Source organism: Adelges cooleyi, unplaced genomic scaffold (genome assembly GCF_023614345.1).
Source record: "Adelges cooleyi isolate 19-005CV unplaced genomic scaffold, UGA_ACOO_1.1 ACOO_flye_CR_arks_rails_tigmint_CR_PRNA_9, whole genome shotgun sequence".
NCBI classification, from domain to species: Eukaryota; Metazoa; Arthropoda; class Insecta; order Hemiptera; family Adelgidae; genus Adelges; species Adelges cooleyi.
The window spans coordinates 4,284,708-4,295,851 of NW_026096579.1; the positions used below are offsets into that span (position 1 = coordinate 4,284,708).

An 11,144-nucleotide genomic window follows, 5' to 3' on the forward strand; every position below is an offset into this window, starting at 1 on the left:
TTTTAAAGACTGCACAAAAGCTATGTTAAAAAATTGCATCCAAGCTAAAAATATATGTATATTTTGCATTTGTAAATAATACGTATATATAATAACCATGATTTAGTTATTTTATGTTTTACTGTAGTTAATCATTTTACCGGTAGCGGTTATGTATTAATACATCTTAAGTTATCTCTTGATGTTGGTGCAAGATTATTGATTTTAAATTGAAAATTTTGTGAAATTTGTTCATAAGACAATTAGATTTGGTCTTTACTGTTCAAACGCAATATAAAAATTTAATATAAATTCCATAAATAATCTAATTATGTTTTATATATAGAAAGCTTAGAACATAAGATTTGCATTTTTTTTTCTTTTGAGTTTTGTCTAACAAGATAAATTTGTTTGCGCCATTTAACAATGTAGTGTAAATGTTGACTTTGTAGTATTTACTTGTACGGCTCTACCTAAAGCTAAACCTGTACTTACTATATCTACATATTGCAATCATTACATAATATACGTTGTGCTTAGAGCTGTTACTATCAGTGTTCATCTACACTACGAGACCATATATTAAGATAGTTGAGGATTCTATACTTTTACTATATACATTTTGGTACCATTAACAACCGACATTTTAATATATTACGATCTGAGATAAACAATGACTTTTATTATAAAACAAAAATGATATCGGTTCTCAAGAATAGAAGAACAGTCGGGTTCTCATTACTTGCACTTAAATATACATACCTATACACCTGTAGGTGTTTTTGTACCGGTTATTAAACTCTAATCTGAACTTCTTTTAATTTCGTAAGTAATTTATCTTAGACTATAGAGTATAATCACTTCAAAAGGAAAAGTCTATTTTTATTTACGTTTGAGTGGTTTTAATTTCAAAACACCTATTGGCTTCAACTAACTAAATAGAATATATTTTAAAAAACAGTACCTACGTTGTCATATAACAAATTTTGCTTGTATTCATTAATAGTTAAATCTGTTTAAAAAAATATATTTACATATACAGTGATTTTTTTTTAAGTGAACCACTTACATCAGTTATTGATTATTTTTTCCGGTGTTTTTAAACAACATCATGATCTCAATTTTTTACAAACTTTAATGTTTTTAATCCTCTCCCAAATTAGTTATTTATGTTTATTGACTTTTGAAACTTAAATGGTAACGTAATTTTTATAGTTATTAAAGTTTAAAAGTTGTGGCAATGGCAATCTCTTCTTCATAATTATGCTGCTTGACATAGAGCGATTTCTCCTACCATTTTCCGTCATCCTTGGTTCTGGTACTCTCCTTTACCTATTCCCTTTTTGTTTCTTTTTCCAGACTTCGTCTTGGTCATAACCTCCTTCCTACTCATGCCTTCCATCTCTACCTAAACTCATCTCCCTTTTGTACCCACCACCTTAATAAAACTCCTTGTAGTTTTAACCATATTCTCCTTGACCGTCCTACTCTGTACCCCAACAGAAAATTTTTACTTTCCCATCTCAGTTTGTTCTGCTATACCTCCCTTGACCCCTATCTTCTTTTAAGCTCCGTTATCGTTCTCCTAATTTCCTTCGTTTCCAAAGCAGGATTTCTTATTTAATTGTTTCTTTATGCATGTTTTATTGTTTTTATATTCGTTAAAATATTTTCATTGCATATTAATTAGTAATTGTGCTGTAATACTCGTATTGTTAAAATAAAGGTACATAAAAAAAAAAAATAGGACGGGAAGGGAAGAGCAGTTTAGTAATGCGCGCAAATAAAAATAGTACTATTCACTACCCTTCCTCCCATTCTAAACTTTAAGAATAATAACTAAAAACTGGTAATCGACCAGTCAACATTTTCAGTCACCTAACTAATCTTAACTTAAAATTTCATAAAATATATTACACGTTATCATTTAAGTTTCAAAGATTGATATAAAACAACTAATTTGGATGGGGGTTTAAAACATAAAAGTTTGTGAAAATTAGGATTACATATAAAAACTCTACGGAAAAAAAAATTCTATAACTGATTAAACCCTAAAAGATATTAAATTATTAATATCTTTATTATACTTTATTTAAAGAAATCATCCTATATACATTTTTTCTCTTTTTAGAGAAAACATTAGATTATGCCTCATGGATGTCTTATTGACTTGGTTGCTTTGGTGTTCAATAATCGAATGACTTTTTTTTTCCCACAAAGCTAGGGAAAAAAGTAGGAGGTTTGAATTGTGATCAATAAAACAAATGTAGAATTATCATAGCCACAGAGTAGCACAATAAAATATAACTAGTCTACATTAGGAATAATTAATAATTATACATTTGTTGTATTAAAAACACATAAAAAAGAATAGTTATGTAATTGAATAACAACAAATAAAAGTAATAATAATAGTAATGAAAGTTGAAATTATTAATAATTATAACATTCGAAAAAACTTTGTTTACCAAATGCAGACTGCAGCATATCAACAAAGTTGCATATTTTATAAATTAACTACAAATAAAAAGAATGCAATTTATTTATAAGTGACCTATCATTATTTATATTGGATCAGCATGGCACTAGTGTACTACGCAGTTTTTAATTATAATGGTTAATAAATAACATATTATTATTAAAGAAATCTACATTTCTTAGCTAATTTGTTTTATACATCACATATAATTTTTGAATTTTAAACCGTTTTGGATTTTACTATTGTGACATATGAGACATACAATAGTAACCAGTCGATACACTACTAGTCCAATGTAACCTGCGAATATGATCTTAGCTACATTCTTAACTGGATATGATTTTATTTGTAATTAATGTTTGGGAATTGCTCCAACTCTATTTTTTTTATAGTAAATTTTATTTACACATACCCACCTCCGACTTCGTATATAGCATATATTGAAGAAAATCAAGTATTTTATCCACAGGTGCCAGGTATACAATTTTTGTTTAGAGTACAATATGCTACATATAAAAGTGAGAAGTCGGTACTCTGTATACCCTACAATACACTAAGGAATATTATAAATGATGGTTAAATAAAAATTGTATTTATTTAAAATTTTAATGATCTCATTATTTACAGTTAATGATAAAAAGCAAAACTATATATTAACTTAATTGATAGTATTATAAATACAAAATAAATTTAACCCATCAACGATTTGATTACAATGGTTTCTCATTGTTGATGAGCTAATGTTATGACTTAATACAAAACACAGCATTACATAAGATTAGAAGCATTTCCTTTCATTTGATCTTGGTCTTGCATATATTTAATCTTTGACCGCTCCAACTCTTTGACTCTACTACGAGCATGTTCTAGTCGATGCCATGCCATTTGCAAAACTTTTTGTGATGCATAGCCGCTATTTTCATATGGCTGACCCGTAGATACTTGAGTTAGATAGTTTATTTGATCAGTGAGTTTAGATTCTACACTTCCTAAGCTTTTTAAGAATTGATGAGACTGATTTTCTACTTGCTTCAAACTGGACTTCTCTTTACTAAGCTCTAACAAAGCTTGGCCAGCACTTTGTAAACAAGTAATTATATCCTTTTCTATTACTTCTAGTGCTTGTATACGTTCCATAGGGGCAGCCATAATATAAATTAAAATATCAATCCTAAACAAACAATTAAATAACTATAAAACGGTTTTGATTAGTTTTAATATTTCAGTTTATACATACCAGTAATAATAGAGTATGTGTTTATTGAAATTAAAGCTATTTAACTAGTTACCACAAAAGTATATTAATTATCGAGCCTTCACCGCTTATTTGAAACAATAGCGTCGATAAACATAAATCATAATACAGTACAGGTTGTAAATTGTATTAAACTATGAATAGTGAATACTGATTACTGAAATCTGAATATGTTAATATTATCAGTTTTTACCAAAGCGGTTAATCTATGATCTCTTAACGACAGTGTTTATCACAAGAAAATACATTATTTTTATCCGTTTGTTCTGGTGACACTGTTTTAGTTTATGAAGAGTGTATTTTTCTCACGGACCATAGTCCGTGGTTTTCCTGGTAAAGTTATCGATTTTAAGATTTGACTACTAAGTACGAACACCAGTCATCAGAGTGCACTAGTGTTTATGGTTTTGATGTTACAGCGGTTAATATTGTTATAACAGTTCATTGAACTTTGTTCAATTGACAATACCTAATTGTCTATGCATTGGTGTATTACCAATTTACCACGAAATAGATGAAATCAGAAGGGACAGTTCCAATGTAAACGAAAACGTGGCGGGCAACTTCTCGTTTGTTGTATTCATAATAAATTATAACTAAATACAATCAAAAGTAACAATGTATAGTTATAATACTACACCGATATAAAAAACCTGGAATTACTTTGAAATGTTAGAATTCAGAGTTTAGGTAAAAATTACAAATTTAATTTGTTCAATATCGCTCGTTATAAAATAAATCAAGTGAATGTAATATCACAACTTAGTTGATTTTTTGCACATGAGCGGGTATATTGGTGAAAAAAGCTATGGTGGGTGGGACATATTCCATAACTTGCTCTATGTGTGGTAAAGTATAAATTAGAATCTGCTATTTATATTTTATTTAATGTCACCATTTATCGAAATTCTAGGGTTACAATTCTTTGAATTGACTACCAAAAATAAGCTGTATTAATAAAAAAAAAGTATTTATGTATATATTTATAGTACAAGAATACTCATTTAAATGATTAATTTTTCCTATATTTATTTAGTCAATAAAAAAAAAATATAACACAAAAATACATAACATGTTATGGTGGTATTTCACGATAAAAAATTCAACTGAAACAAAATCACACCAACATCAATAACAATTAAAAACAAACACACCTTAAAAATTATATCACTATAATTATAAGAACACATTTAACTTATAATTATGCTAAGCTTATTAAAAGTATACTGGAAAACATGTTGGTGTTTAAAAAAATTGACAGTTTTTTTTAAATATATCGAGTACAAAGGTCAAAAATTTTATAAGACGAATATTCAGTCATAAATTCTAAATAACTATTTTTTAATTGCTTAAACTAATAATAGATGAATGACACCAATTATTTTTTTGAAATATAAAAAAATAATTTGTTTTTAGTTATTTTTTTTAAAACAAAATGGCATTAATAAAAAGTAAGTTAATAGGAAGCTATCATCTAAGCTTATTTCAAAATATCCAGAATATTAGTTGCAGTTAAAACTATTTACTAAATATTAACAGTCGCAAATAGGTCAAACAATTAATTAATTATTTTACTATGACTTAATAGTTAATACATTTACTAAGATTTAATTCAAATAAATTATCATTGAATGGAAAATTTACAAACAAAAATTATCTGTTAAGTGTCCAGGTAGTCGGGGTAAGATTGCCGGTGAGAAGGACAGAATTACTCTGTTACTTATTAATAATATCCGTATCAGAAATAATCTGCCCTCCAAACAGACAAATACACAAATGACCCTTAAAATAATAAAAAAAAATTAATATTGACATCTGAATTCCTTTACTCCCAAAGGGTTTTGAGAATAATATACAAATTTACATCAACAAATTTGTTCTAAAATTGAAATACAATATTTTCAAAAGAAAAAAAATAATTGAACATAGAACAATTTACAATTAGAAATAAGTTTTGTTTAAAATTTTAATGTGTCAGTAAACATGGTAATATAATATGTTATTCCATCAATCCATTTACTATAAAATACCATATTAATTTAGTTGGCAGTGCAATAAAAAAAAAAAAATAATAATAAAAATATAACATGAATTCTTTTAAATAAAATACGATGAGTTAACATGCTAGCCAAGGATGGTTAACTAATGATTCTTTACTACGATCGCCATAGTCATAAGTTAGTTCTTCCCCTCGTTTAATATCTCCTTTAGCAATCAATACAATTCTTGGTAATCCAGAAATTTCTACTACTTTTGGTCCCAAATTGCCAAATCTTGAATGGTTTACAAGGCGGCCAAGTCTTTTACTCTCTTCTGTAGCATCAATACTACAAAGGTAATTTAATTAAAGATTATTAAATATTAATTGTTCTTAAATGATTAAAAAAAATCTTACCAATAGTGAACTGTACCGTATTTGAAATAATACATGTAACAACCTGTTGCTGTGTCTTGAGAGTAAAATGTTTCTCTTTTACGTGCTTCTTGAATGGTTATTAATTCACCAGCGTATTCAACAACAAATTCACCACGAGAAAAATCTCGACCAGCTATGATACCACGACCTTTATCAGGAAATACAGTGATCTAAAAACAAAATCTACATTAGTATCAAATTATTTTGAAATTATATAATATACTTAAGCAAATATAGAAGTATAACATTATATAATATAAATATGCAAGGAAATATATATGTAATAACCTCTAATCCATCTTCATTCTGTGAAATGATTGCCTTTTCTAATGCTTTTTGTTTCTCTTCATTAACTACATTTTTTGTTTTACGAGCACTTCTTCGAATCGGAAAAAACGCAGTTACTTTTTGTTGCTTATTGTTAGATGAATCATTTATGTGTTTGACATTTAGACTAAAAAAAATAAAAAAACTGTACAATGGTGTTGAGGCATAGTGGAGACAGCTTATATTGGGGCAAGTGGGTAGAACTACAGGAATTATAATAATTGAAAGAGATTTTATCATTTTCAACTAAACGCTTTGATGAGAATCTGTACTGATTAGAAATACAAACATCGATAAAAGCTTTGTAATACCAATAATGTGCTTAAATTTTTTTTATTATTAGTGGATACAAATAGGGTTGATTGTCTATAATAGTTTACTGACATTGTTACCCATATATTATAATTGACAATATAATGAAAATATTATCTAAGAATTTAACTACAGTCAGTCTAATTTCCTTTTTTTTTTTGGATTTCTATAGAAAAAAAATTTTAACTAAAGAATTTTGAAAAATTTGTAAATGCTACAGCCCCGATCTAGATTTACCATCAGTCTAATTTTCAGATCTTAAGCCCTACAACTTCACCTAGAAAAATGAAATAAAGAAAGTTTTCACCCCTGCTGGGGGAAAGGGTTTATGACATTTTTTTATTTGTCAATATTTATTGGTAGTAAAATGTCAAATAGTATTCTATACAAATTTAGAACTCATTTGACTATTTAAAAAAAAATTAATAGAGCTGTAATTTTAAGATGAAAAATATGTAAATGATTTTAGTGTTTTTCTAATTTTTTAAGGGAAGGTGTAATTTTTTGATTTTGGTCGGAGTACCTTTCAGGTACGATTTTTGATCTGTACACTTATCATAATGAAAGAAATCGTTTTAGCAGTTTAAAAAAAAACTTGAGTCCTCAAAAAAAAAAAAAGTTCACAGCATCTGAACTTTATATTGGTATTTTTTTTTTTTTTTTTTAAAGTGTAATTTCTAATTGTGCCAAACAACAAATTACCTTATTTTATGGCTACTACTAAATCTAGATGATGGAGATTGAATATTATCTGCTTCTATAACGACAAAGATAACAAAAAAAAAATTAAAAATAGATACATAAATAAAATTGGTTTATCATATTTAGTACTTGAGTTATATGTGGTATCAGAAACAAGTGGCATATCTTTGTTAACTTTCTCTAAGTCTTTTGCTTTAGTTTGAACATTCTAAATAAGAACAAATAAAGTATAATTTAAAACATAAAAACACGAAAACAAAAATATAACATGCAAAATTTATACTAGTATTGAAACCATGTTTTTGTCATTTTTATCAAACTTAGATATTTAAAATTTGTTTAAATGATTTATTAAATAATTGTATGCTTTATAACTTTATATCATAACTTACACTCTTATAAAATCGTTTAACAGATATTGAAAGTGTATTAGTTGATGAATGTGTTACTTGGTATTCTCCAACAAGGTTAGCATTAGTTTGCTCAGTATTTGATACAACATCTACAAGGTATAAAATCAAATATTATTTGAGTTTTATCACTATAAAATAAAACAAATATCTAACTTGTCAATAAATCAGAACTAGCGTGCGTTTGATTACTTCCACTGTTATTTGTAGTTTCTAACACACTTTCAGTTAGAGCTCTTTTATGGAACTTTCTAATACTTTTACTTTGATCTGTTGATATGAGACAATTTATTTTAAAATTTAATTATGTTTACTAAACTTGCATAAATTACTAATTTTACCTTTATTTAACTCTGGTTTCATGTCATTTTGTTTTTTACGTTTTAATATTATTTTGGACTGTTCATTGGATTTTATTAGTTCATGGCAATTTTTTGTAATAATTGTTTTTTTATTATTAATAGTTGATTGATCGAAATTGACGCCACCTATTAATATGAATCCATTGGATAAATCATATAATAATTTAAAAAATGAAAACTCAATTTATAATTACTGCGGATTTCAGCTTGAGAATCAGTATCAGCTAACAGTGCTTTACTTTTGCCGGTAAAATGCAAATTATCCTCTAAGCGTTCAAAATTTGTCTAAATAAAATAAATTTAATGTGAAAAAATAATTCATACCAAATATCAACAACGCATGCAAAATTACTTTATTTGAACATGTACTTACATTACTGTAAAACTTTTTAACAGAAATGGAAAGTTTTGTTGGACTTAACGGTTTGATTTCATACAAAGTTAAGTCATTTTGGACAGATGTCAAAGGTTTATGATGTGCTCTTTTATCTTAAAAATATACAAGATTCATTTTATAAATATAATATATTAACAACAGTTTTGCAAATAAAATAAAGCAATCCTGATAAAAGCAAAATCATTAAAATTATATTTTATAAATAATACACTGTTCTATATATAAATATTTGTTGTCTGATATTTTTTTATTTCTTAATGATTTCGAACAAACTTTATGAGAATTATAATCAATCTCCATTACTCCATCATCAATCTCTATTACTAATATTTACAAAAACAAATTGTTATGCATAATTATTTAATTTTTTTTTAGATTTCTACCAAATGTTAAATTCTATATTGCACATTATTTATTACAAATTATTTCAAGTCAAGACTTGTAAATTCTAATAAATTCATGACCTAATGTGCATTTTAAATAAAACATAATTTTTAATTTTTTAATTTAGAATTATACATTTTTTATTAACCAATGAAGTTTCTTTACTTTTTAATTAAATAAAACGTACAAATTTTAATAATTGAAGGTTAATTTTGATTTACAGTGTACCTACTTCAATAAAAAAAACTAGGTATGATGGAAACTAATTTTTAGATTATAATTTACTTTATCAAATATATTTTAAATAACTTGTTTTTATTAAAATTTAAACAACAATAAAATAATTTGTTCGTAGAACTGTGTTATTATTTACATGACAGCTTTAAATAAAGATTTAATGTAAATAAAAAAAAAGCTTAAATTGCATACTTAATTTTTTTTTAGTATTTTGAGAGATGCCAATCGTAGGTATTTGTTGAATGATTCGCCCTTTTTTCCTACGCTTGTTGAATTTCTACAAGTGAAAAAATAAGTAAATGAAATATTTAAAAAAAATCACTTTTAGCTTTTGACATTGTTATTCTACTAAATATTATTATCATTTAAAGAATTTAAAAATTTGAGATAAAAGTTTTTTGAAATCTATAAAAACTTACATTTATATCGACACATCTTATAAATTAAATTTGAGATGAATAATGGCAACTTTTTTTTTAATGTTACAATAAAATAGTTGTAACCCAATCATACTTTCAAATGATTTTAAGTTACAAGTATAATATTTTTCTAAGTCTTGTAAAATTAATTTACTATTATCTTTTTAAACATTTTTTATTTTACGTACGGGGAAAAAAAATTATTATTTATTGACAAACATGGTTTCAATAAATGACTTCTTATTTTAATTATCATACAGATACACACAAACTGATTTTTCAATTATAAATATTTTCATTTTTACCTCTAGGCTTGGAAAATCTCATTAAATAATGTTTTATAAGATTTGTATGTAAATACACAGATATCATAGGTACCGAGGGTGCACTGGCCCACCAGGATATCTCTAGATTCTTAGATATAATTGAGTATTATTCATAATGTTAAAAAAAAAACAGTATTATGTTATGTTGTAAAAGTTAAATGGGAGGGGCTTCTAGATAGCAAAAAATACAAACATTTTGTTTAAAAAAATGTACCCTTTACCATACATTGTATTTAATCCAGATTTCCGAAATTTGGTCTAACCGCCAATACAATATTTATATAAATATTAAAAACATAAGTAATGAATAAATGCCTAAAATATTATGCAATGGCATATAAATGAGTAATTAAAAAATATTAGTCATGAGATCTAATACACATTATTTGAATTCTAAATAGGTAACATCTTATGAAATCATAATGATACTAATAATTAATTATGATACATTCTTTCTAAATTTTTTGTTAATGTTATTAAAAATAAAATGTTAACCAAGTAATCAGATATGGGCTATTTAAATAAAAAAAAAAATTTTTTTATTATAAAGTCTGAATTTATTCTAAACCATAAAAGTATAGGCAGATATGGCACTTACTTTCTCAGTGCAGAACTTTTTAATAGAAGCTTGAGGACACCGACCTGGTTCATCGATTGCTTGAGTAGCTAACCGTTTTGTTTTTTCTAATGAAAACAAAAAAAAATATATTATTTGTTTTTACTAAAATTAAACGCTTTTTCCACATAAAAACTTACTTTTGACCATTTTGTAGGCGTTTGGCATAATACACAGAAATGAAAAGAGGTGCCTTTAAGTTACAGTAAAAAAGTTTTAGTTATACATTTTAATAACACAAACAAATCCAAATGAATTTCCTCAAACATTAAAACGTATTGAACGGTAACTATTACTTATTAAGATTTACATGACTAAGGCAGTGACTTACACTAACATTATTTATACTGTCAAGGCATTTTTTTTTACACTGGGAACGTTTTAAAAAATCTTCAGGGCAATGGCACTAATGGCAGTGTTGCAGACAAACAAATTATCTCGAGCGAATCAAACGCCATAACGAGACCGTTCATTGGTCGAGCGAATGTTATCATTTTTTCGGTTAATTTCATCAAGTTGCCAA

At 26.2% G+C, this 11,144-nt stretch overlaps 2 protein-coding genes across 2 annotated transcripts; both read right to left on the bottom strand.

The window, feature by feature from the left end:
- Nucleotides 1-3,033: 3,033 nt before the first annotated feature.
- On the bottom strand, nucleotides 3,034-3,882 carry LOC126846648 (mediator of RNA polymerase II transcription subunit 11). Its single transcript, XM_050586347.1, has 2 exons — nucleotides 3,696-3,882; nucleotides 3,034-3,629 (listed from the first exon to the last, which is right to left on the bottom strand). The coding sequence occupies exon 2, from the start codon at nucleotides 3,605-3,607 to the stop codon at nucleotides 3,227-3,229; it is 381 nt and encodes a 126-aa protein (XP_050442304.1). The 5' UTR covers nucleotides 3,608-3,629; nucleotides 3,696-3,882; the 3' UTR covers nucleotides 3,034-3,226.
- Nucleotides 3,883-4,796: 914 nt separating this feature from the next.
- On the bottom strand, nucleotides 4,797-11,051 carry LOC126846096 (N-lysine methyltransferase KMT5A-A). The gene is made up of 13 exons (XM_050585218.1): nucleotides 10,762-11,051; nucleotides 10,604-10,689; nucleotides 9,453-9,537; nucleotides 8,616-8,731; nucleotides 8,437-8,527; nucleotides 8,222-8,368; nucleotides 8,037-8,150; nucleotides 7,863-7,972; nucleotides 7,600-7,678; nucleotides 7,471-7,525; nucleotides 6,418-6,583; nucleotides 6,109-6,299; nucleotides 4,797-6,040 (listed from the first exon to the last, which is right to left on the bottom strand). The coding sequence occupies exons 1-13, from the start codon at nucleotides 10,787-10,789 to the stop codon at nucleotides 5,830-5,832; spliced, it is 1,479 nt and encodes a 492-aa protein (XP_050441175.1). The 5' UTR covers nucleotides 10,790-11,051; the 3' UTR covers nucleotides 4,797-5,829.
- Nucleotides 11,052-11,144: the final 93 nt, after the last annotated feature.

Coding starts and splice junctions, on each gene's coding strand:
- LOC126846648 (XM_050586347.1), bottom strand. CDS start 3,607: ATGGCTGCCCCTATGGAACGTATACAAGCACTAGAAGTAATAGAAAAG.
- LOC126846096 (XM_050585218.1), bottom strand. CDS start 10,789: ATGCCAAACGCCTACAAAATGGTCAAAA. Junction 9,538..10,603: donor AAAAGTTCTGCACTGAGAAA/GTAAGTGCCATA, acceptor TTTCACTTGTAG/AAATTCAACAAGCGTAGGAA. Junction 6,584..7,470: donor AGTAGTAGCCATAAAATAAG/GTAATTTGTTGT, acceptor TATTTTTTTTAG/TCTAAATGTCAAACACATAA.